Genomic DNA, 26,881 nt, shown 5'->3' with positions numbered 1-26,881 from the left:
AGTATTCACATAATCCTCTGGTAAGTATCAGATGCTACAGATATTGTCTTAATCCAACAATGACTGAGTTGATTAAGTCTAAATTGCAGTTTCTGCAAAATTCTATCTACCTTTTTCCTACCAATTCACCACTTCTTCTTTACCCTAGCACCTATGACTAAACCTTCTAGAAATTCCATCTGAGATCCTGGATAATTACTACAGCTCCTTTTCCTTGTTGGAGACTGAATCTAAATTTTTTTCTCCTCAACACCACATGACTGTCACAACTCCGCTCTGCTTTTCACATTTTTCTTCTTAGTCTCTTTCCCTGTGAAGTTTAATAATTTGGCAAATGGCTTGAAGGAAAAATATTAATCTCACTTCTTTGGTCCTCTTTTGTCTTCAGGATTTTGGCCTTTCAAGTGCATTGGCAGAGATTTTTATCTCATCTAGGAGAGTGCCTGCTAGCCATGGCCCTCTGCCCAGATTCTGAGCAGGTGACCCTTCACCAAAATACCTCTAGGAGACGAGGGACTCCCAAAATGTTTACTCACTTCTCTGAATCTTTCCTGTTCTTGCAGTTACCTTAAAAACTTTCCAGTGCCTTTAAAATTTTTTTGTTTGTTTGTTTGAATCTGGCTCTTCTAATTCTTCTCAACATCAGGTTGCTCTCTCTCAGCTTGCATTATTATAGACAGAAGTACATATGAACTTGCAAGTTTATCCTTTTTACATCATTTCATGATTTTGTTGTCAAAGAGAAAAGGAAGTAACCTTAATAAATTTCACATTTTCTTGGAATTCCCAAACAGCTGACAGAACTAATAACATTACTTTTACCATTATTATCATGGTATGACAACATAAAGCTACAGTTTATTGTCACTTACCGTGATCCAGAAACATGGACAAAAGATTTAAATATGTCTTATTTAATTGGTCAAACTACATAATGAGGCTGATATTATTACTTTTATTTTAAGATGAACTCCTTGAGTGAGGGACCAAGTAAATTTGTTCTAAATTCACAGTTAGTGACAGAGTCCACGATTAAATGATCTGATTTGGAAATTAGTTTGAAATTAAGGCAGTAAATAAAGGTCAGTGTTAACTCAGTGTTGAATCTGTTAATATCAAATCTCTCAGTTTCACAGTGCTGTAACCGTTCCTCATTCTGAGAAAAGGAAACTGAAAGCTAAGTGGCCAGATAATGATGTGGTTATTCACTTGACATTTATCACATATTTTTGAAGTTTAATACATTTGAGTCACCAGGCCTCATGGTGGATTCAGAGTGTAGAATAATGAAAAGATATAGTCCCTTCCTTTGAGGAACTTAATAGAAAACTGAATACTTAAGTGGGTATAAATGATTCATTGTGACAAGTTATTGATACAAAAGGCAGTGGAATTAGTTATTATGAGAGCACTTAATGAGATACGTGTTAAATAAATTTGCAAACTGAGGACTTGAATAGGCGTTGGCTAAATGAAAAAGTGAGGCATTTGAGTTTGAAAGGGGAAATGTTCCAGTTGAAGGGAACTGCAAAAGAGAAGAGAATACATATAGCACAGTTGGAAAACCCCTTGAAATGTAAGATGGCTCAAGCACAAATTATAAAAGAAGCATGAGAAAAGAACTTTCCAAATAACACAAAGGCTCTTTATTACACTATGCAAATTTTGTAATTCCTACACCTTATGGTCCTGTTTACTTTCTTATGAAAACCTATATCCGATGCCTGATACCATGCGTAAGATACAGTGACATGTTTTGACATGGTTCCTAGGGAGTTGCAGTGTGCAGGGAGAAAGTACACAGAATGTTGTTTTAATTTCACTGAGGAAAAAAATTTTTTAGCAGGTGCCAGATGAGGAATGTAGGACAGCTAGTGCTCAAAAAACCCTAATTCTCTGATAGGTTTTGGGAAAAGCATTTTTAAAGGGGGGTGTCAGGGTGTGTGGTCAGCTTGATTCTGATTGGTTGATGGTCAGGTAACAGGGCGGTGTCACAGGGGTTAACATTATCAGTCCTTGGGCTCCAGTAGGTCTGGGGGCTAGTAGTCATGGTCATCAAGTAGTTAACTTCTGCCATTAGGCTGCAGGGGAGGGGGGGCGTTAAGCATCTGTAAAACAGCTCAGGAAATGTGCATCAGATACTACCATCTAGGTAATTCAGAGAGGAGCTGAAGATTCTGTGACTGCCATATGGCTGATTACTGTCTAAATTGTTACCTGGCCCAACTGCTGTTTTTGTGACTACATGTTCATGTCCTTTCAATCATTAATTCTTGAGCCAGCTTTTTGTGACTCAGGAGAGGCCTGGGAGACTACACCTTTTCTCCAAACAAGAGGCAGGCAGAGGACATGGCGGGAGGGGTATGTCCCAGGAAGACCCCATAATGTCCTGCTCAGTCACAATTATTCATGCTGGCTTAAGGAAATATTATGAACTTTATTTTTCTTTTTTGAATTTTTTTAATACAGCAGGTTCTTATTAGTTATCTATTTTATACATATTAGTGTATGTATGTCAATCCCAATCTCCCAATTCATCCCACCACTCCCGGTGAAGCTTTGGTCTGGAGAATATCTACAACCTTTTCCTTCAGGGCTCAGATAAAGCTATATCCCTCAAGAATAGAACACTGGCCAGAGACTCTTTTGATTGGCCAGTGCCTGGGTTTAAATGTTCTGAATACCAGTGTTCCTTCAAGGGTAGGAGAAATGGTATATTTCATCCTAGTGTATCATGAAAAGGATCTGAGAGAAATGATTGAAGCCCACTTGATCTCAGAGAGACAGCAGGGAGCGGTGGCTTGAAGCGAGTTCTTAGTTCCCTGCCCAGGAATTGAACCTGGGTAGCCTGGATGAAAACCAGGAAACCTAGCCACTAGTCCACCAGGGGCTAGAGGCTAGAAGCAAAATTCCCCTGGCTCTTGCCCCATTGAAAAATGCATTTCTCAAGGAGGCAAAAACTGTAAAGCCAGGTACAAAGTTTATTATTAGAGACACAGCACAAGTGGGAGAGCACAGAGAGAAACCGTTTGTTTAGTTAAGACAGAAGCAAGACAGAGATGCACACCCGGAGAGCAAGGGTGTGGGCATCCTTCCTAATGAGGAGGAGAGCGGTAAAGAGGTGGTGAAGTAATTTACACAGGGCAGTTCTTCCGGGTCTTTGTTTATCTTTTGCCAATTATCTTGTTTCTTTTTCCACACCTGACCTGCCCTAAGACCCTCCCCAACATGTATGCACAACTTTTTTCCAAGATGGATTCCAGCCCAGAGGCCTATGGGGGGCCTTGGCATCACATATTATGGGGTGGTGCCCCCTCCTTTTTGACCGCCAAAGACCCTTTCTGTGCATGTGCAGTTGGGGAGGTCTCCCTTGCCCCAAGGAGAGGAAATATGTGACCTCTTGATCTTTTGCTCAAACAGCGTTTAGCCCCTCTCTGTCCTTGCCATGACTGTTACCTTAAAGTGTCCACAGGAAACAAAGTCCAGCTATTTACCCTGTTCCTGTTGTTATTTCTGTCTCAAAGTGCAGACAGGAAGTTGGTCATAAATATCTAGCCTGGAGCCCACTTGTCTCCTCTCTCAAGAAATGTAGGGGTCTTCCCTGGTGGCGCAGTGGTTAAGAGTCCGCCTGCCGATGCAGGGGACACGGGTTCGTGCCCTGGTCCGGGAAGATCCTACATGCCGCGGAGCGGCTGGGCCCGTGAGCCATGGCCGCTGAGCCTGCGCGTCTGGAGCCTGTGCTCCGCTAACGGGAGAGGCCACAACAGTGAGAGACCCGCGTACCGCAAAACAAAAAAAAGTTAGTTACAATATGGCTTTGATAAAATGACAAGGAAAAAAGCTTCCTGCTGAGGGCTGTTTTCTGTAAAGAGCTGCTTACATGCAGGAGACCCCTCTGTCTTATCACTAACCTCAGACTACTAACCTCAAATTACCAGACGATCAGCTCTCTTCCCTAGTTTCCCCTTCAGTAATCTCGTAAACAAACTGTGCGAGCAAGATAGCATTGAAAGAAAGGTCACAAGAAGTCAACAAGTCTGCATGACAAGTCTGCACACAGTGGAGGATGGCGATGATTCTGACCTTCCATCTCAATGATTAACGAGGTTGTTTCCTTTTATGCCTTTAAAAACATTCATGACCAAACAGAATCTTTGGAGGTGGTTCTGGGGGACACCAAGTCCACCATCTCCCCAGATTGCCAGCATTCTGATTAAAAGCAACTTTCCTTTTTACCAACACTTGCCTCTGTCCAGTATTGGTTTTTGGAGCAGTGGGCAGTGGGACCTCATTTGGTAACATTATTTTTTAATTAAACTTTAAAAAACTTTTCAGATCATTTTAGATTCACATGCAGTTGTAAGAAATACTACAGAAAGATCCAATGTCCTTTTTACCCAGTGTCCCTCACGGTAACATCTTAAAAGCTGCCATATGAAATCACAACTAAGATGAGGATACTGACATAGTCGAGATGCAGAATGATTCCATCACCACATAGATCCATCCTCTGGCTCTTTCATGGCCACACCCCCTTTTCCTCTCCCTTCACCCGTCCCTTGCCCCTGCTCTTCATCTCTATAATTTTGTCATTTCAAGAATGTTATAAAAATGAACTCAAACAGTATGTAAACTTTTGTGATTGGCTTTTTGACTTTTAACATTGATTCAACCATATTGTTCCATGTATCAACAGTCCATTCCTTTTTTATTGCTGAGTACTATTCCTTTGTATAGTTGTAACAGCATTTGCCTAATCATTCATCCATTGCAGACCATCTAGTTCTTTACAGGTTTGGGCTATTACAAACAAAGATGTGTGTTTAGTATTAAAAGAAACTGTCAATGTCACAACAAGATGACAAAACAGGAGGTTCTGGACTCTTCTTTCCTGCCACAATACACCAATTCAACAGCCACACATAGATTAATTCCTTTGTGAGAAATCCAGAAGCTGGTAGAGAGGCTTCTTTACCCTGGATGAGTGTGAAACTAATCACATCAAAACTGGTAGAAAATGCCGACAACACTTTTTCACCACATTCCCCCTGCTCCCAGATTCCCCCGAGCAGCAAAGGGTTTGGTCTGCACATCTAGTACCCCAACTTTTCTAGGTGCTGCCTGAGGGGCTGGGCATACCTAATACCCTGAGGACTGCAAAGAACAAAGGGGTGTTATTTTTTATTTTAACTGAAGTATAGTTGGTTTACAATGTTGTGTGTGTACAGCACAGTGATTCGGTTGTACACATATATATTCTTTTCAGATTTTTTTCGCTCATATGTTATTACAAAATATTGAGTATAGTTCCCTGTGTTATACAGTAATTCCTTGTTGGTTATCTATATCTGTATCTATATACAGTAGTGTGTATATATTAATCCCAACCTCTTAATCTATCCCTCCCCCTGCTTCCCCTTTGGTACCCATAAGTTTGTTTTCTATGTCTATGGGTCTCTTTCTGTTTTGTGTAATAAGTTCATGTTTACCTTTTTTTTTAGATCCCACATATAAGTGATATCATATATTTGTTTTTCTCTGCCTGACTTATTTCAGGATGTTAATCTCTAGGTCCAACCATGTTGCTGCAAATGGCCTTATTTCATTCATTTTTATGGCTGAGTAATATTCCATTGTATATATGTACCACATCTTCTTTATCCATTCATCTGTTGATGGACGTTTAGGTTGCTTCCATGTCTTGACTATTGTAAATAGTGCTGCTATGAACATTGAGGTGCCTGTATCTTTTCAAATTATAGTTTTCTTTGAATAGATGCTCAGGAGTGGGCTCGCTGTATCCTATGGGAACTCTAGCAAACGGGCTGTTTTAAATGAGCATAAGAGCACTTCCCACAGCTCCTCCCTTCAGCTCAGTGCAGAATGAAAAGATGATAAAGCCCACTCCCAGCTTTTCCTTAGAAGAAGTTGGACTGCACAGCTTGTACCACAACTTTTTTGTCTGCTACCCAAGGATCTGGTTTCTAATTTGCATGTCTCAGAGAACTAAGGAGGCTCAGCATATGCTAATCCTGCTGGAACCTAGCATCCTCTAAACTCCTGGGGGCCACCAAGAGCAAAGACAGAGGTTTGGATGAACAAAAGTTTAAAACATTGTATATGCATACGATGGAATATTATTCAACCTTAGATAAGAAGGAAATCCTGAAATATGCAACCACATGGATGAATCTTGAGGACATTATGAGAACTGAATTAAGCCACTCACAGGACAAACACTGCATGATTCCAGTTACTGAGGTACCTACAGTAATCAAACTCATAGAAGAAAAGAACAGAGTGGTGGTTGCCAGAAACAGGGGGAGGGAAAAATTGGAGTTGCTAATCAACATGTATAAAATTTCAGTTATGCAAGATGAATAACTTTTAGATATCTGCTGTACAACATTTTGCCTATAGATAAAAATACTATACTGTATACTTAAAAATTGGTTAAGAGGGGGTCTCCTGTTAAGTGTTCTTACCACACACACACACAAAAAAATTGTCAAACTATTTTCCAGAGAGTCTGTAATAGTTTATATTCCCATCAGCAATGTATGATCCAGTTTCTCTGCATCCTCAACAGAATTTTGCATTGTCATTCTTTTTTTTTTAATAATTCTGGCACGTATATAGTTACTTGTCACTGTTGTTTTAATTTGCATTTCTCTAGTGGCTGATGACCATGAGCATCTATTCTTGGTCTTATTTGCCCTCTGAACATTCTCTTCTGGAAAATGTCTGCTCCCGTCTCTTGCCCATTGTGTGGTGAAGAATTAACTTTACTCAAAGTGAGGTCTGACCTTTGTCCCAGTTCCTGGAGGTAACCTCTAAACCTTTGGATTTTCCCAAGTAATAGGAACATCCTGGCTAGATAGCGTGGACAAAGAATGACCCCTGCCATTTCAGTAAACAGAGGGTGCTGTGGCCGTAAATCCATCAGCCACTTCAGCCGCCTCCAGCGGTGCATCCTGAGAGGAATCCAGGAAGAAGAAAAACAGGATACTGGCCCTAGATAGTCAAGATGCATATCAAAGGAATAATTTCAATGAGCCCAGACTCTTGCATCTTCCCATACATAGAAAAGCACTAAAATTACTCATTTGAGATGTCTGGTTTTTATGCGGTGAGCAGTAACCTTCTGATGTTCAACTACATCATCTTTTTTTTTTCAGCAAAAACTCCTATATATTCTGGCTTCTCCCTTACCTCTTACCCCTTACCCCTTACCCCTTTGGAACAGTCCCTCGGAGCTATCTAAGAGGCTGCCAGCTGTGGGCTATAGTCCTCAGTAAGTCTGTCGAATAAAACATAAGTATCAACTTTTAGGTTATGCATATTTTTCAGCCAACAATAGTTTATGCTAATGTGAGGATAGTCACACCAGAAAGAACAACCATGTGAGTACATGTGAGAAGAGGGTTGGGGCTTTGAGTCACGTGATATTAGCCTTATGTTCACGAGTGACAAGAGACTATACCAAAGTCAATTGTTTTCCATGACCCCAAAAATGAGCAAGCAAAATGTGGAATTAAAAACAAAATATCATTTATTTTTATTAGCACCCTAAAAAATGAAATGCTTAGGTATAAATCTAACAAAATATGTTCAAGTTCTATATGAGGAAAAGTACAAAACTCGGAAGAACAAAATCAAAGAACTAAATAAATGGAGAGATACTCTATATTTACAGATAGGAAAACTCAATATTGTCAAGATGTCAGTTCTTCCCAACATGATCTATAGATTCAATATAATCACAATTAAAAATGCAGCAAGTTATTTTATGGATTTTGACAAAATAATTCTAAAGTTTATATGGAGAGGCAAAAGACCCAGAATAGCCAACCCAATACTGAAGGAGAAGAAAATTGGAGAGCAGACCCTACTCAATGTCAAGACTTACTATCTAGCTATAGTAATCGAGACAGTGTGGTGAAATAAGACAAATAGATCAATGGGACAGAATAGAGAGACCAGAAACAGACCCTCATAAACGTAGTCAACTGAACTTGGACAAAAGAGCAAAGGCAATACAATGCAGAAATGGTGATTGAACAATTGAACCTCCACATACAACAACAACCAAAAAATGATCTAGACGCTGATCTAACACCCTTCACAAAAAAATAACATAAAATGGATCATAGACCTAAAGGTAAAATGCAGAACCATAAAACTCCTAGAAGATAACATAAGAGAAAACCTAGATGCCCTTGGGTATGATGATGTCTTTTTAGCTACAATATCAAAGACACTATACATGAAAGAAATAATTAATAAGCTGGACTTCATTAAAATTAAAAACTTCTGTTCTGCAAAAAGGCAATATTAAGAGAATTAAAAGCAAACCAGACTGGGAGAAAATATTTGCAAAAGACACATCCACTAAATGACTGTTATTCAAAATACATATACAAAGGACTCTTAAACTCAACCTTAACAGACACCTCATCAAAGAAGATATACAGGGGGCAAATAAGCATATGAAAAAGATGTTTCATATCATATGCCATCAGGGAAATGAAATTAGAATAATGAATAATGATGAGGTACTACTACACGTCTATTATGGTCAGAATCTGGAACACTGACAACACCAAATGCTTACAAAGATATGAAGCAACAGGAACTCTCATACATTGCTTTTGGGAATGTAAAATGATACCATCTGTTTGGAAAGAGTTTGGTGGTTTCTTACACAACTAAATATATTGACGCTATGATTTAGCAGTTGCACTCCTTGGTATTTACCCAAAGGAGTCAGAAACTTCTGTCCACATAAAAATCTGCATGAGGATGTTTTTAGCAGCTTTATTCATAATTACTAAAATTTGGAAGCAATCAAGAGATCTTTCGTGGATGAATGGATAAACTGTGGAACATTCAGGCAAAAGAAATGTTATTCAGAGCTATTAAAAAATGAGCTACCAATTCATGAAAAGACATGGAGAAAACTTAGATGCATATTACTAAGTGAAAGAAATCAATCTGAAAACGCTGTATGACGCCAGTCGTATGATATTCTGGAAGAGGTAAAACTATGGAGACAATAAAAAGACCAGTGGTTACAGGGGTCAGGGAATGGAGGAAGATAAATTGACAAAGCAAAAAGGATTTTGAGGGCAGTGAAATTGTAACTGTGCATATATGTCGATTTACTTTTGTCCAAACCCATAGAATGCACAACACCAAGAATAAACACTTAAGTAAACTGTAGACTTTGGGTGATTATAATGTGTCAATGTAGGTTCATCCCTGGTGATAATAATGTCAATATTATTATTGATAATGTGGGAGCTACGTATGTGTCTGGTTAGGGGGTATATGCAATGTCTCTGGCCTGTCCTCTCAATTTCATTGTAAACCTGAAATTTACCTAAAAGAAAATCTTTTTTTTAAAAAGTTATCTATTTTCTAGTTGGATTTTTTATTATTGAGTTTGGAGAGTTTTCTATATTCTAGATACTAGTCCTTTGTCAGACAACTTATGTGCCAACTCTTCTCCCAATTTCTAGCTTGTCTTTTTATTGTCTTCACAGGGTATTAGGCAAACAAAAAAGTATCTAATTTTGATGAGGTGTAGTTTATTAATTTTTTCTTTTATGAATCATGCTTTTGATGTCAGGTCTAAGAATTTATTGCCTTGCTCTATATCCAAAAATTTTTCTCCTACATTTTTTTCTAAAATCTTTCTAGTTTTATGTTTTAGATTTATGCCTGGAGTCCCTTTGGGGCTAATATTGGTTTCAGATGTAAGGTTTAGGTCAAAGTTCATTTTTTGCCAGAGGATGTCCAAGTGCTCCAGCATCATTTACTCACTGAATTGCTTTGGTACCCTTGTGAAAATTCAGTTGGTCATATTTATGTGGGTCTATTTATGGGTTCTCTGTTCTTTTGTATTAATCTACGTGTCCAGCACTCTGCCAACATTGTTTAATGACCTTAGCAATGTAGTAAACCTTAACATCATATAAAATGATTCCCTCCGATTTGTTCTTTTTCAAGATTGTTTTGTTATTCTAGGGCCTATGTCTTTCCATTTGAATTCTGGAATAGTCTATTTCTTTGAAAATCCTGCTGGATTTTGACATAAATTGCATTAAACCTATAGATCACTTTGGGAAGAACTGTTACTTTTACTATGTTAAGTCTTCAAATCCACAAACACAGTCTGTACCTCCATTTATCCAGTTTTCTTTCATTTTTTTAATCAGCGTTTTAAAATTTCAGCATTCATTTCCTGAATGTGTTTTAATTTTGTACATAAATATTTCACTTTCTTTGGAATGACAGGTGCTATTGTGTTTCTCATTTGTTTCCACTTCTTTTTTTTTTTTTTCCACTTCTTAATTGTTAGTATATAAAAAGTGATTTAAGTTTTGTGTCTTGAACTTGTATCCTGCAACCTTTCTGGACTCATTAATTCTAGGAGGCTTTTGTTTTGTTTTTTATATTTTGGAGAGGCAGTGACACAATTATATTATATGACCCTGATTAGCATTAGGAGTTTGGGTGGTACACTGAGAGAAAGGAGAAGTCATTGGTAGATTTTATTTAAAGGAGTGACCCGATCACACTTTGCATTAGAATAATCCATCTGGTTACAATATAAAGAATGAATCAGAATGAATTTAAAGGGGAAGAATGGGTAAGTCCCAAATTATGTAGATGTTTTTCTAGGTACTTTTTGCAGGCTTGTTCCTGTGAAGAAATGTTTTCCTCATGAGCTTTGAATGATTAATTCAACCAGTAGTGATTTCTACTGAAGCACTAGAAATTGATTTATACAGCTCACTGACTTCCTGCTGGTGGCAGCAGGAAAGTGACAATGGATTTATCATCACTTAGATGTTCCCACACTGGTAGCAGAATATTTGCTGTTATTTTTACTTTTATTTCCATAGAGCAATAATGGAAGAAAAACTATTTATTAAATATTTACTAAGTCAGATATAGTGACAAGAGACTTTCATCTGTTACCTCATTTGAATCTTAAAACTAGCCAGTGAAACTGGTAGTCATACACACACACATATATATAAATTTTTTTCTGGTTGAAGTCTGATTTTATTTCAGATTGAAACTAGAGTTAAGGTCTATGAAATATAAAAACATTAGCATTTAGAAGAAAAAGTTCTTTTATGTCAGAAAGTCATCTCAATTTGTACAGAATATCCTTCTTAATATTAGACTTACTTGTACCCCTCCCCATCCAAGATTGAGAGTTTTGTCAGGAACTGTGAAGGTTCTGAGACTGCTTTGTCTGCACGCTCCCAAGTGAGCTTGGTATAGTTTCATATCCATCAAAGGTTTGATTTCAACATGTTTTCTTTTTTTTATTAATTTTTATTGGGGTATAGTTTCTTTACAATGTTGTCTTAGTTTCTGCTGTAAGTAAAATGAATCAGGTATACTTATATCCTCTCTTTTTTAGGTTTCCTTCCCATTTAGCAAAGGGAACTCTACACTTATATTTATTTTCCATGGGAAGAAACTCTACTTTGAGGGGCTACGTAATTTATAAAGGTCACAGCTAAGAAACAGAATTCATGCTTTAGATACATGGCTTGGAAAATAGTTTGTAAAAGCATACTAGGTCAGTTAGGGTCACAGTTTGACTCAAATTTCATTTGTAAGTTAGTCACACTAAAACTTTCATTTGTAAGTTTATCAATATAAAATCTTTTTTTTTTTTTTACTTTCCAGATTTCTGTGGAAATTTAGCTTTCTTTATGAGAAAGTTAGGAGAAACTAAGCAAAGGTAAGCAAATAGGGAAGGATCTCATAGTCATGAAGATATATCCACAGGTATATTTGGAACATATGCTATACCTGAGGCATTGTATTGGGTTGGCCAAAAAGTTCGTTCGGGTTTTTCCATATCACAAAACCTGAACGACCTTTTTGGCCAACCCAATACTAGTCTCCGAGGGCACAGACATGAACTAGACATAATCCCTGCTTCTTAGAAAACCTGAGATAAAGTGAACTGTAAGCCAAAAAGCATCCATACATAATCTCAAGTATATATAATAATAAAAATATAAAATATATATAAATATATACAAACTGTATAGAATTACAAGAGGAAACTGACAAGAAAGACAAATATCATACAATATTGCTTACATGTGGAATCTAAAAAAGTGTACAAATGAACTTATCTACAAAACAGAGACAAACTTATGGTTAACAGGTGGTAAGGGGGTGGGGAGGGATAAATTGGAAGATTGGGATTGACATATACACACTACTATATATAAAATTGATAACTAATAAGGACCTACTGTAAAGCACAGAGAACCCTACTTAGTACTCTGTAATGGCCTATATGGGGAAAGAATCTAAAAAAGAGTGGACATATGTGTATGTATAACTGATTCACTTTGCTGTACACCCGAAACTAACACAACATTGTAAATCAACTATACTCCAAAAAAAATTAAAAAAAAAAGAAGCAGCTGACAAATACACCAATGAGATGGGAGAAATGGAAGTACATAAATTATAAATTGTTATTTCATCCTTTTTGGGACTCATCAGTACAGTGTAGCTAATGCAGTAAAAATTTAAAACATTTTGTTTCTAAAACTCAATCGTGTATAAACAGTTCTGAAGTTGGTTATTGAATGCCTAATGAGTAGAAGTAACTAACTATTTGTGATTTAATTGGGATAAAAACAGGATTTTTAAAATCTAATAAAGGGTAAACAAAAGATTGGTATTTGTTTATAGGTATAATATTCATTTAGCACACAGTAATTTAAAACATAAACACTAAGAATTCAAGTGTAAAAAGCACTTTTTCAGTGTTTCTAATGTTTTAAAATACAGAGTCTAAAATAAATAATAGTTTTAGTACTTTTTTTTTTTTTTTGGCTGTGCCAGGTCTTAGTTGCGGTACTTGGGATCTTCAAACTTTGTTGAGGCATGCAGAATCTTCAGTTGCGGCATGTGGAATCTTTAGTTGTGGCATGTGGGATCTAGTTCCCTGACCAGGGATCAAACCCAGGCCCCCTGCATTGGGAGCATAGAGTCTTAGCCACTGGACCACCAGGGAAGTCCCTAGTCTTAGTACTTTTTAAAATTTCCCTATATATTTTTAACTGACAGTAAGAGAATTTTGAATGTGTCAACCAATTGTATCTTTTCTCATTGGTTATTAAAATCATTTTGCATGGTTTCAGCTACCATAGTCATTTTTATGGTCCCATGTGTACAAATACAGGGCTGTCTGTACAGAAGAAGAGGAATTCGTTCATATTTATAGGGTTCAAAATATAAATATCAACTCATATTACTTAACACCTACTTAGTTTAGAATCATGCTCTTCCAAATCCCTATATTACATCATTCAAGGATAGCTTGCCTCTTTGCTGTTAACAAGTATTATAAAGGCACAGTGTTAATATTTTTGGCAGGCCAAGAAATACAGCAGCAACTGTATATAACAATTTATAATGCATCTCTTGGAGATGGTGTGTGAAATTCCCTAAAAAGTCCTTAAAGTATTTAACTCCATGGTGACATTATTTGTCTTGCTGCAAATCCAGTTTCTATCTGTGTAGCTCCTGGCGCTACTAAGTCCAATGTCATTCAGGTAGGCACATTCCCCAACTCCTTTGATAACAAACCTAAAACCAAACACAAAAATGTTAAAAAAGCATAGGTTGGACAGACATCTACATTCATTCCTCCTCTGTATTGTTCAGCACCCCTACTCCAGGTATTTTTCATGTGAACAAGAGAAAAGTGAAAATCTGTCATTCATATGGCTTCTTCGTAAATATATACCACGTCTGTATTTCGTTCCTTTTCTATTCTCAAAGTCCCTGCTTGAATATCAGAAGATTATCATCATCCATACCAAATCCAGTTATGTTGTTTATCAGGTATTTAACTAGTGCTTGCTGTTGTAGCCAAGTGAACTGCTGCCATCAGCGGTGATAAAAGAAATTATCACATTTTGAGATATAGGGAAGTCATTCTGGCTTATACATGAGTTAACTTGAATTTCATGCTATCTAAAATGTGGCCTATCAAACATACATTTGTACATCCGCTTTAATTATTAAAGAAGAGGGCACGTTGACCAGAAGTAAAGAATGACCATGTTAAAACTAAAAATCAGTGGCTTCCCTGGTGGCGCAGTGGTTGAGAGTCTGCCTGCCGATGCAGGGGACGCGGGTTCATGCCCCGGTCCGGGAAGATCCCACATGCCACAGAGCGGCTGGGCCCGTGAGCCATGGCCGCTGAGCCTACGCGTCCGGAGCCTGTCCTCCGCAACGTGAGAGGCCACAACAGTGAGAGGCCCGCGTACCGCAAAAAAATAAAGATTCAATGCCCCTCTTCTTGGGACACCAATGCTGGTCCTCATTCAATGATATGACTCCCTTCCCAGGGGCCAAGGCCATACTGGCCGGCTGTGTACATGCTGGTCTTTTTTTTTTTTAATTTGAAACCTTGAAGAAATGTAACCCTGACTTGTTGAACGTTCTCTGTTCTGACAAGATATTAAATATAAAATATAAAACTCCGCTGGAAACGCTGCTTCTCTGGAGCAGTTTCTCAGAGTAATCTGCGAAGCAGGCTTCCGGGCTCAGCTTGGCTCAAATAAAACTCTTTTCTATTCTTATTGTTGATTGTTTATTGATTACTCCCATTGTCAGTGGCCTTCAGTGAAGGTTATTTTCAGTGTTCTCCTGACCTGTTTCATATAAGTGTGAAAAGAAAACTATTTACTTAATAGTAAATTCTCAAAACGGCTTAGCTGTGATTGATGGGAGTGACAGGGCCCCTATATTTTATCTGCTCCAATGTAGTGGTTAAATGCAAAATACCCCCACCGAAGTGTTCACAATCCAAGGTATGCTCCTAAGTTCCTTCCAGAGATCATTTAGGGGGGATTCCCACCAGTTCCCTGACGACCTCCCTTTCGTGAATGGACGCAGCCGCTGGGAGAGTGGACTGAGGGTCTGTGGATATCAGTGCTTCAGTGGCCTTTTAGGATGGCAGGACCCCTGCTGTGCATCCGCTGTTCTCTCTACATTCTACATAGGGATTTCAGCACAGTTTAAGTCAGTGGATGAAAGTGGAAAAACTATGTCAAATGTCGTCATTATGCTAAGATTTCAATTGAAATCACAATTAAGTTTTTCCAAAGGCACAGCTAATAAGTGGAAGAGCATACAAAGGATTTCTATTTTGTACCTCATAGAGCAGTAAGCCTTCCATGCTATTAAATTTATTTTCCCATAAACACAACTCACACACATAACCACATGTAAACACAATAGAAGGAAAAGGAGACTAAAAACGTACGAGGCATTATATTCAGTGCTGTCTGTCCATTTCCAAACATGATGTGATGATTCTCTTCTAAGGCCAATCCAATGGTCAGAAGGGCCTTTATATCTTTTCAGGAAGAACTATTATAAAACACAGAAAGTAAAAACACGTGTCTCTTTCATATTACTCTTGAGTCTCTCTTCCCTCCAGCCTTCTCTCTGTGGGTGGCAGCCTGGTATAATTGAAAAGCTTAGACTCTGGAGGGAGACTAGTCCCCACTTCTCAGCTTAAGTCACTCAAATATCTCTAATCCTAAATTACATTAAAGTGACCATACATCCCAATTTGGGAAAGTCCCAGGTTATGCCTGTGGTTCCAGCATAATATTAATATTCTCACTTTCACTTCCCAAAATGTCCCAATTTGGATGATAAATTACATGATTACCATATTTCTTTGTACAATGGGAACAATACATCTAACTGAAGGTTAACTATGAGGATTACATGAGAGAATGTATCTGAATTGTCTCACAGGGTTCCAGGCAGAGAATATACCCCAAACAAATATTAGGCACTAATATGCATCCCATGCCCCCAAGTCTACCTGGAATGGGGTCCTTCCTTATCTTTCAGCTTTCACCCTATGCAACCTATATCTTTCTCAGGGTGCTAAGTATTCAACAAAGAACATGATCCAAAAATATTTCTTACCAGCTCCTCCTCGGTTTCAAACTGACCAAGAACAGCTTCTAATGAGGTACAGAATGTCTGGCTGGATGTCCAATTCCTTGCATCTTCAGAAAAATAAAAACACTTATTTCCAAATCCAATCCATCCTTTTGGGCAGGTAACATACAGAACATATGAGACCGGCTTCGTGTTTCTCACTAAAAGTTGGACAGACACAGTGAATCATAACAAATACATTTTCTCATCCCTTTTATCTATTTTTCCACTTACCATCCTGAGGTCAGTCTTTTTTTTTACATATGTATATATACACACATATATATATACATGTGTATGTGTAGGTACAGTATAACCTAATTCCAAAATGAGGGATTTGAAGAAAAACATGGCCAAATATCAACTAGACTCTTGTACTTTTATGGCCTCTGCTAGTAGCATTTTGTTTTTCTTAAAATCTGAACAGGAGCTACTTTCTATAGGTAGACAAATTGTTAAAAATGTCTTCCATGCCCAAATGCGTGTGTTTTTCCCAATGAACAGTTTTCCTTTATATGTATTTTGGCACCACTCATTACATAATTTCCCTTATCATCATCTTATTTTGCTTCCAGAAACATATTCTTAAGTGCCTGGCTACATAATAAATACTCTCTGTGGATGCTACCCAACTCTTGGTTATGTGCAGAATTGCTGAGCTGTAATGCACTACCAACTAATATTTCTAATGCCTCTTGGAATGTTACCAGCCTTAGCCATTTATAAAATACCAACTGCTACTCAATATGTGGAAATATGATTGCATTTCACTGCTTGTCAGAACAGCAGGCCTTTCTGAGATCATTTTTCTTTTTTTGGTTTCTGGGAGAATACAATATTGAGATCCATGATCACTTGCTGAGTGCAAGCTAGCAGTAGTTGGTTTTTCCTAAATGATTTTTATTATATTGAGGATTTGCCTTGCAACAGAATGGTCTACAGAAACTAATATGTGAATAAATATATATATTTTATATGGTGATCTTTTACCCCTGAGGTCAGTCTTGAAATACGTACATTCAATTGTTGCCTTCCTAAGTCATCACTAACAGTCTTATCCCAGGCACAAAAGTCACCAGTCCACTGGACTTCAAGCAGAGTACCTATGTATCCGACTTCCCAGGGGTACACGGACACTAATGGCTTTAAGGAAATCAATTTCTGTAGCATTTAATTTCTGTAGTACTCTTTCCTAGTATCATACAGATCCCCTTTCCCACATCTTCCTTAGTATCAGTCCTTCTTACTCTTGACAAAAGAAAGGCAAACTCCTTGCCTTTCCTAGATTTTACTATGGTACATTTCTTAGGGGGTATAAAACCTTCTAGTAGGGCTTCCCTGGTGGCGCAGTGGTTGGGAGTCCGCCTGCCGATGCTAGGGGACACGGGTTCGTGCCCCGGTCTGGGAAGATCCCACATGCCGCGGAGTGGCTGGGCCCGTGAGCCATGGCCGCTGGGCCTGTGTGTCCGGAGCCTGTGCTCCGCAACGGGAGAGGCCACAACAGTGAGAGGCCCGCGTACCACACACACACAAAAAAAACCCAAAACAAAAAAACAAAAAAAAACCTTCTAGTAGACAAAACATAACACAGTTCAAATATTGATTTTAGTACCAAAAATACAGCGTAGGGTTTCCTATGTCATTTTTTGTTTTATACATATTTCTGCTAAATATATATAAAAATATTTGGGCCCTTGTTAGATGCTCTGAAACCAGCAAGATTTCAGAGTGTAGGCTATGGGAAGAATAGATGTTTTTGTTCCATAACCTCACTTTTTCCTCCCTTATCCAATCTGATAGGAAATACTGTTGACTCAACTTTCAAAGTAGATAGATTCTGACACCTAGTCCCACCTCCACTTTTACCATCAGGGCCAAGCCACGGTCCTCTCTGGCCTGGATCTCTACAAGTTTTCCCTAATAGGTGTTCCTGAGTCTACTTTTACTTCTAACAATCTTTTCTCAAAGTAGCTGTCAAAATGATTATTCTACAGTGAAATGCTGATCATGGCATTCCTCTCCTACAATTTCCCTCTTCCTCATCCTCCCCACTACACTCAAAATAAAAGCTGAAGTCTTTTTTTTTTTTTTTTGCGGTACGCGGGCCTCTCACTGTTGTGGCGTCTCCCGTTGCGGAGCACAGGCTCCCGACGCGCAGGCTCAGTGGCCATGGCTCACGGGCCCAGCCGCTCCGCGGCATGTGAGATCTTCCAGGAACGGGGCACGAACCCGTGTCCCCTGTATCAGCAGGCGGACTCAACCACTGCGCCACCAGGGAAGCCCAAAGCTGAAATTTTTAACTGACCCATAAGGCTATTATCTCCCTGACCCCCAGCCCATTACTCTCCCTCATTCTCATTTTGCTTTAGCTGAAGAAGCCTCCTTGCTTTTCCTCCAACATACCTAGGAGATTCCTCCTTTGATTCTGCTTGTTCCTGCCACCTGGAGTGCTTTCCCCATATAGCCACATGGCTCCTTCATCACCTTCAAAAGTTTGCTGAAAAGTCATCCTTTCAAGGAGGCTTACCCTGGCCCCTTGTATTCCTCAAACTGTTACCCCTATATTATAGTATCTGTGTCTTCCTGCTACAATATGAGTTCCCTGGGAGCAGGGATATTTTTGTGTGTTTTGTTCACTGATATACCTCAAGCACTTCACACAGTGCCTGGCACATAATGGAGCTCAGTAAGTATTTATCGACAACATGAATGTGTGAAGAACATTGTAAAGTTTGGAGAACAGGTAACTTACCTGACAAAAAAGTGGAAAGTACCATCACAATTGTAGCCAGGACCATAATAATGATGATGCAACAGTAAAGCGGGATTAGAGGAGATGTAATTGGTAGGCATTTTCTTTGGAGGTCTTTACCTATAAATACAAATGTCATAATCTCAATCTCATGAAGGTATAAGGAAGAAAAACTTAAATTTATCACAGAACCAACCTGTACAGTCAGCTGTACCTCAACTCCCCTATTGCCAACCCCCTTCACAAAAGGTCCAGGTCCACAAATGAGAACCACGGCCCAAGAAACTGAGTTTGTTTTCCCCTAGAGAATCTTCCAGTTATTGAAAGAAGAGCTAATGAGAGAATAAGAATCAGGGCGTCTCTGGTGGCGCAGCGGTTTAGAGTCCGTCTGCCGATGCAGGCAGGGGACACGGGTTCATGCCCCGGGCCGGGAAGATCCCACATGCCACGGAGCGGCTGGGCCCGTGAGCCATGGCCGCTGAGCCTGCGTGTCCGGAAACAGGAGAGGCCACGGCGGTGAGAGGCCCGCGTGTGGCAAAAAAAAAAAAAAAGGATAAGTGTTGAGACTGCAATTTCCTTACAGCTGGAGAAGCGTGGATCAATGTACTTGTTTAGTCCTGTTCTACTGAACACGACAGCGTCAGGTCTGAATAACTGAGAATTGTACTATTTACTAAAACTTCTAGGAATTATTCCCTGCCCAATGCTGATCAATTCCATTCCACGATCACCCCTCATCATCCCTACAGGGCAGGAAGTAGCTAAGAGTGGTCACCGCCCCTTATCCCACAAGATTGTGGAATGGAAATTGACAGTGGGGAATTGTAATAGGGAAAAGCTAAATCAGACTCCATGTCAATCTGTTTCTTTGATTTTAACCTTTGCTTTTTGTTGCTTTTCTTATTATAATCATACATAAGGGTTTACCTCAGGGAACCCTGCCCCTCTGCCTGAATGTTATACTAAAGTGCCTTGGTTGGGCTCACAGGGAGACAATCTGACCCTGCCCACCTGTGAATGGCTGCAAGAAAGAAGAAATTAACCATCCCCTCACCGAGGCTGGTCATTCCAGGATATGTTTTGCAAGACTGATGGCCCTTTTACTTTACTTCCTCACCACCTCTGATTCTATAAAAGAAACTGGCATCCAGACCTGACAAGATGGTTTACTGGAGACACTAGTCTGCCATCTTCTTGGTCTGCCAGCTTTCCAAGTACGGTTGTATTCCCTGCCTCAACATCTCCTCTCTGATTCATTGGCCTGTCGTGCGGCGAGCTAAGCGAGCTGGCACTCGGTAACATGTTCAAAATTCTTCATTTCTTATTTTGCTTTGGCTTGATAAATTTTAGTGAGGCCCTCTCCTCCCCAGAGACCCCCGAACTCTGGCTTGCCTGAAAATGCAAACAAGCACTAAAGAAAGCACTGAGATGCGTAACAGCTCATGTGTGCTCATGACCACGTGTCCCTGGGACACAAGTGAGAAGTATTAACTCTGGAAATGACACCTGCTCTTCACACTCATGCTCTCTTTCCCCACAGGTGCTCTGTTCCCCTTCTTGCCCTATTTATAACATGAGAACCTTTTTAGAGCACTTTTCCTATTGTAAGAGTCCTTGTGAATAATGTCTCTCTTTACTAAGTCCACGCTATTGATACACAGTACAATATGGATGAATTTAAATGCATTATGCCAAGTGAAAAACAGTCAGACTCCGTAGACGTTCTTCTAAAGCAAGAGTGTAAGAACCGAAAACAGATCAGTGGTTGCCAAAGGGTGAGGGAACGGGAAAGAAATGTTTACAAAGGGCATGGGCGTGGGCGGTGTGGAACTGTTCTATATCTTGATTGTGATGTGGTTACATGATTATATGTATTTGTCGAAACTCATAGAAATGTAACCCAAAAGAGTGAATTTTACTGAATGTCAACTATACTTTGAAAAAGTTCCTGCTGGCTTTCTTTTAACCACTACATTTCATGTATATCTCCCAGAATGATAGGGAGCCTCAGTTTAAATGCTAGGCAGGGGAAAACAATATCACATTGGCTTGTTTAAACAGTATACAATGACATTTGGATTTTGCCTCCATAAGAAAATTTCGACCTTCATTCTTTCTGGTTCTACATTAAAGAAAAATTGTCTTAGAAACTCAGTATGTTATGACTTCCATAATTTTTTTCATTGTTAGAAGAGTAAGACGTACATCTCCCCTTACACCTCTCCAATAAATCTCCTATTTGCCCCTTTACTAATCTTCTAAAAGTCCCCCCTTTTTCTTCTCCTTTATTTCCCTATATCTAGCTCCTAACACCCTCCCTTGTTTCATGTTCCATTTCTCTTTCTTGCTTACTTATTAATACTTCTCTTCTCCTTTTTCGTAGGGGAATAAAATTTGCCACCCCAAAATGTCTCTTTGGCATGTGGATTATTTCAAGCTGAAAACCATCAAGGCCCAAAAGACTCAGGAAGAATCTTTAACCATCCCCCTAACTGCCTAAAACAATTTAGATAGAAGGCCTGTTCCTGGAATAGAGCTATCACCAGAGGTATCTGCAAAGATTAGGAGGTGAGTGTGATGAGAGAAACTGGAAATGGCCTAAAGATCAGAGTCTACTCTTGTGTCCCTTGTCTCTGTGTGGCCCAGCAAACATTTATTCACCAAACATTTGCTTTTCCATATCCTTGTCAATGACCTTCCTCCCCTTTGAAGTCCCAAACCACTACCCCCAACACCTTTTGTCATTAGCTGGAGACAGTATTTAAGGTGAAGTTTTTGGCCATTTTAGTCTGTTACTTATTTTCCTGTGTCTCTCCCATGTATACATGTTATTAAACTTTTGTTTGATTTTCTCCTGTTATTTATCTCATGTCAATTTAATTCTTAAACCAGCCAGAAGAGCAGAGGAAAATTTCTTCCTTCCTAACAGTCCTCTGGTGTGTCCTCTTTTTGTCTCCCTCTAAATTCATATGCCTCTTATATTACACTCTGAACACAACAACCTTCAAATTTCTAGTTTGAAAAATGGTGTCAGAAATTATCTCACAGAAGAACAGAGAAATGAACCATATTACTGGTCTACTGGTTTTAACTTTTATTTTCATGCTCTAGAAAACTTAGTTAACTTACAGGAACTGTTTAAATTTCAAAAAAATAGGTTTCACATTTGCACTGGTCAAATAGTTTCAGTTATGTAAGCACTTGACTTAGCTAGAAAAACATTAACGTTAAGAACTTCCTTTTTCATTAAGCATGAACCCTGTGTTTCAGGAACTACAATATCCTGTTGATAAAAAATAAAATTCAGGGAGGGGGGAAGGGAAGAAGAAAGAAGGAAATGTTTGTTTTTAGCAGAAAATAGAGGTTCAGTAAAAGGTATTCTTTCTGCTGGACTGAAATACAAGCACGCGTGAGCTATGTTCTTTTTCTTTCTCATCAAATTTGCTATAAACTACAAATGCTAAAGGGTTTGCTGGCGGTTGGGTTTAGCCTCCAACTCCCACCCTCAAACACCCACATCGGTTTTTAAATGACAAAGGATCTATATACCAATAGTCCCAGTTTCTGCAGGGACTTTTTTTTTGAGTCAATAATTATTCATGGTTTTATTAAACAAAAGTCTCCTTAGAGAACAGTAAGAAATTAATTCTCAGCTAACATCAACTGGGGAGAGGGGAAGGAGGTTACAATTTTTTTTTAATGCATGGATGTTGACAAATAACAAAATTAAACGCTTAGATACTATATTTCAACAAATGCTTTTACTAATCACTATGTTGTTTTAATACTCTGATGTTCTCATTAAATCAAAGCTCTTTAACTAAAATGGTTATGTTTAAAAGATGCTCATATCATTTTTATGATCACTCCTGAAAATTTCTGGTAAGGCACATTTTATAAACTACTTTGGTAAGGTACTCTAAATAGGATGACATAAGGCTAGCTGAAGATCCACCATAATCAAAGGGCCAGGGAATGAATATGAAAGAGAGAAAGAGAGAGAGGAAGAGAGAGAGAGAGAGAAAACACAAAAGTACACCAGAGCCTGTGAGACAGAGAGAGAGAGACATAAAGAGGGAGAGAGACAAAGGGGGAAGCAAAGAGAAAATCATTTGGACACACAAATGAGCCTCAATAGATTTTAGCTGAAATATTTAATGATATCACTGAATATCAGATTTACCCTTGATTCCAAAAGGAAATTTTGTGGGGCACTTTTGTACCCAAGGGAAAGAAAATATACTTTTGTACTTAGTTAGAATTACTTTTTGAACAAAAAATTATGACTTTTATTTCTCCAAAGAAGACACACAGATGGCCAACAAACACATGAAAAGATGCTCAACATCACTAATTATTAGAGAAACGCAAATCAAAACTACGATGAGGTGTCACCTCACACCGGTCAGAATGACCATCATCAAAAAATCTACAAACAATAAATGCTGGAGAAGATGTGAAGAAAAGGAAACCTTCCTACACTGTTGGTGGGTATGTAAACTGGTACAGCCACTATGGAGAACAGTATGGAAGCTCCTCAAAAAACTAAAAACAGAACTACAATCCCACTCCTGGGCATATACCTGGAGAAAACCATAATTCAAAAAGATACATGTACCCTAATGTTCATTGCAGCACTATTTACAATAGCCAGGACATGGAAGCAACCTAAATGTCCATCAACAGAGGAATGGATAAAGAAGATGTGTTACAAATATACAATGGAATATTACTCAGCCATAAAAAGGAACGAAATAGTGCCATTTGCAGAGACATGGATAGACCTAGAGACTGTTATACAGAGTGAAGTAAGTCAGAAAGAGAAAAACAAATATCGTATAATATCACTTATATGTGGAATCTGGAAAAATGGTACAGATGAACTTATTTGCAAAGCAGAAATAGAGACACAGATGTAGAGACCAAACTTACGGATGCCAAGGGGGGAAGGGAGGGGTGGCATGAATTGGGAGATTGGGATTGACATATACACACTACTATGTATAAAATAGATAACTAATGAGAACCTACTGTAGAGCACAGGGAACCCTACTCAGTGCTCTGTGGTGAACTAACTGGGAAGGAAAACTAAGAAAGAGGGGATCTATGTATAACTGATTCACTTTGCTGCACAGCAGAAACGAAGACAACACTGTAAAGCAACCATACTGCAATAAATATTTCTTTTAAAATTGTGAGTTTTAATCCTATTTCTTCTAGAAAATGTGACAGCAGGTCAAAAGTCACTTCAGAAGTGAAGCCATCTCCAACTCCCTAGGTTTCATTAAATATATTGTAGCACTAATCACATCAAATTGTAGTAACTCATTTGGCTGTCCTTGAGATGATGAAACCCTGAAATCAGGGTCTAAATATAATTTGTCTTTGTAGCCCAGTGTCTAACAAATAACAAATTCCAAGTATATGATTACTAGATTCAATCAGACTACAGAATAGGTGTCATGGTTAATTTTTTTTTTTTACATATACATGTATCTATTCTTTTTCAAATTCTTTTCCCATTTAGGTTGTTACCTAATATTGAGCTGAGTCCCCTGTCTATACAGTAGGTACTGGCAACTTTTATTAGTATATGTATTTCAAAATTGTTAGATATACCCCCCCAAAAAAAAACCCTCAAAAATAAATAAACAAAGGGGTGGGATAGGGAGGATGGGAGAAAAGCTCAAGAGGGAGGGGATATGGGGATATTTGTATACTTATAACTGATTCACTTTGTTGTACAACAGAAACTAACACAACATTGTAAAGCAGTTATACTCCAATGAAGATATATTAAATAAATAAATAAAAATTAAAAAAACAAAACCATTGTTGTCTGTTTGCCATGACTCTGGGATATAATGATCTGTTATTTAATACCATAATGTGACTTGCCAGGGTGCAGGTTGCCAGCAAAGACTAATAAAATAAACCCAGAGAACATTTTTCTCTTAACCTCCTGTAACCTAATTCACTGTGCAGAAATATTTAAGTAACGTACACAGTAACACAATCACCAACACAACAATTACACACTTGTCCTCTCACCCACCTCTAGTCCCTCAAAACATCTCTCCTTCTATGGAGGTTAACTGTGAAGAATTATATTCCTGCAGTGCAATTTCTATCCTGCTGTCAGTGGTCAGTGGAATAAAAGCTGTTTTGTTTTGTCAAAGCTTATCAATTTTACCTTACCAGATCGTCCCTCCTCCATGCTTTCTCTGGAGGTAGGTTCTGTCTGTAAGATTTTCGAAGAAGCTTCCTCCACAGTCATGTTTCTGCTTCAATAGGAGCACTTGGCACTGTCTCGAAGTAGTTGCAAAAGCAGGAACTGGGAGGTGAAACAGTTTGAATCTGAACGATCAGCTAAAAGAGAAGCAAATCTCCCGCCCAGTAAGTGGGCTGTAAAGGAAATAAATGAAGTTGACAAGTCCTTTAGAATTTTAAAACACAAAGTGCTTTTAACTTAGAAAGATTGGGGCTTCTCTAGTGGAGCAGTGGTTGAGAATCTGCCTGCCAATGCAGGGGACACGGGTTCGAGCCCTGGTCTGGGAAGATCCCACATTCCACAGAGCAACTAGACCCGTGAGCCACAACTACTGAGCCTGAGCGTCTGGAGCCTATACCTCACAACAAGAGAGGCCTCGATAGCGAGAGGCCCGCGCACCGTGATGAAGAGTGACCCCCGCTCACCGCAACTAGGGAAAGCCCTCGCACAGAAATGAAGACCCAACACAGCCAAAAATAAATAAATAAATTAATTAATTAAAAAAAAAAAAAGATCAACTCCACAGACTTCTGTTCCCTGTCAAAATGGAATAACAGGGACCAGATTTACTTTCTTGCCTGAATCAACTAAAAAGAAAAAAAAGAAAATGTGTGAAAAAAAAATCCTTTTCAATCACTGGGCATCAATCAATGAAGGGCAGTGATCTTCTGAAAACAAATTTGGTGAGTCCTGCAATTGCCCCAGCTACTGCCCAGAGATAGTTTTGTATGTGTGATTTAAGCAGGGGAAAACCAGAGAAATGCCAAGAGATTCCCTGAGGTGAAGAGGGGAAGCTCAGAGACAAGGGCTATGCAGATAGAGTATCAGAAAAGAAAGAGATACACAGACAGAGGATTCTGGGGATGTACAGAGTGTTCCCCTTGGGTATTCAGCAGTGTACGGATCACCACTTGTGTATGAGGATGGAGGGGAAAAAACATATGAAATGACTAGAGGAAGCAGCATCCAGTGTTCCCATCCAGATGGGAATAGTGCCTGTTCAGACCAGCCAGACTGGGAAACCTCATCATTTATGGGGCCTTTTAGGAGTACTCATAAATATCTTGCTTCAGTGGTGGGGAACGATTAGCCGTAGACTAAATGGTGACCTGATTGCTTCTAACAAATTGAGATAATAGGAAAAATACATATATCTTTTATATATATAAAATGTTCCTGTTCCTGGCGCAAAGCTCCTAAAACCCTTGTAAATTCCTAAGTGATAATTGCACTAGGAGCATCTTTTGTTCTCATGAGGTGACTCTGGGTGGATGGGTTCCTGGAGGGGGTTGGTCACCAGCAAGACCATGTCATGATTTAGAAGCTTGGAATTATCAGCTCCACCCCCCATCCTCCAGAGAGCGGAGAGGAGCTGGAAATGGAGTTAACCACTGATCATGCCTATTCAAGGAAGCCTCCATAAAATCTCAATTGCATGGCATTCAGAGAGCTTCCAAACTGACGAACGCATTCACACCAGGAGGGTGATGCCCCCCAACTTCATGGGGATAGAGGCTCCTGCCCTCAAGACCCTCCCAGATCTCACCCTATATAAACTCTTCGTCAAGCTGTTTACCTGTATCCTTTATCACACCCTCTAATAAATTGGTAAGCATAAGGGTTTCCCTGAACTCTATGAGCCACTCTGGCAAATTAATCAAAATCGAGGAGGGGGTCATGGTACTCTCTGATTTGTAGTCAAATTGAACAGAAGTTATGGGTAACCTGGGGGCCTACTACTTGCACTGGCATTTGAAGTGGGAAGCAATCTTGTGGGACTGGGCCCTTAACCTGGGATCTGATGCTATCTCCAGGTTGATGGTGTTAGAATTGAG

The 26,881-nt window shown here is 39.0% G+C and overlaps 1 protein-coding gene across 2 annotated transcripts; it reads right to left on the bottom strand.

Annotated features, from left to right (window-relative positions):
• Positions 1–10,532: 10,532 nt before the first annotated feature.
• CLEC2D (C-type lectin domain family 2 member D) lies at positions 10,533–25,169 on the bottom strand. 2 transcript variants are annotated; one of them, XM_022577538.3, is made up of 5 exons: positions 24,974–25,169; positions 18,776–18,895; positions 16,009–16,091; positions 15,329–15,435; positions 10,533–13,641 (listed from the first exon to the last, which is right to left on the bottom strand). In XM_022577538.3, exons 1-5 carry the CDS (start codon positions 25,050–25,052, stop codon positions 13,500–13,502), a joined length of 531 nt encoding a protein of 176 aa, XP_022433246.1. In that variant the 5' UTR covers positions 25,053–25,169; the 3' UTR covers positions 10,533–13,499. The 2 variants fall into 2 exon arrangements, with proteins under 2 accessions (XP_022433246.1, XP_022433245.1); XM_022577537.3 differs by having other exon boundaries at positions 16,009–16,184; positions 24,974–25,156.
• Positions 25,170–26,881: the final 1,712 nt, after the last annotated feature.

Source organism: Delphinapterus leucas, chromosome 11 (genome assembly GCF_059928025.1).
Source record: "Delphinapterus leucas isolate spDelLeu-1000000601 "Yukka" chromosome 11, BTC_Dleu_Yukka2, whole genome shotgun sequence".
Classification (NCBI taxonomy): domain Eukaryota; kingdom Metazoa; phylum Chordata; class Mammalia; order Artiodactyla; family Monodontidae; genus Delphinapterus; species Delphinapterus leucas.
This window is presented reverse-complemented; position numbering and strand designations above follow the sequence as displayed.

Excerpts from the sequence above, each read along its gene's own strand:
- CLEC2D (XM_022577537.3), bottom strand. The coding sequence starts at position 25,052 with ATGACTGTGGAGGAAGCTTCTTCGAAAATCTTACAGACAGAACCTACC. Across the intron at positions 18,896-24,973 it reads CATGGAGGAGGGACGATCTG|GTAAAGACCTCCAAAGAAAA; the intron begins GTAAGGTAAAAT and ends TTGTATTTATAG. Across the intron at positions 15,436-16,008 it reads TTGAAACCGAGGAGGAGCTG|TTCTTCCTGAAAAGATATAA; the intron begins GTAAGAAATATT and ends GTTTTATAATAG.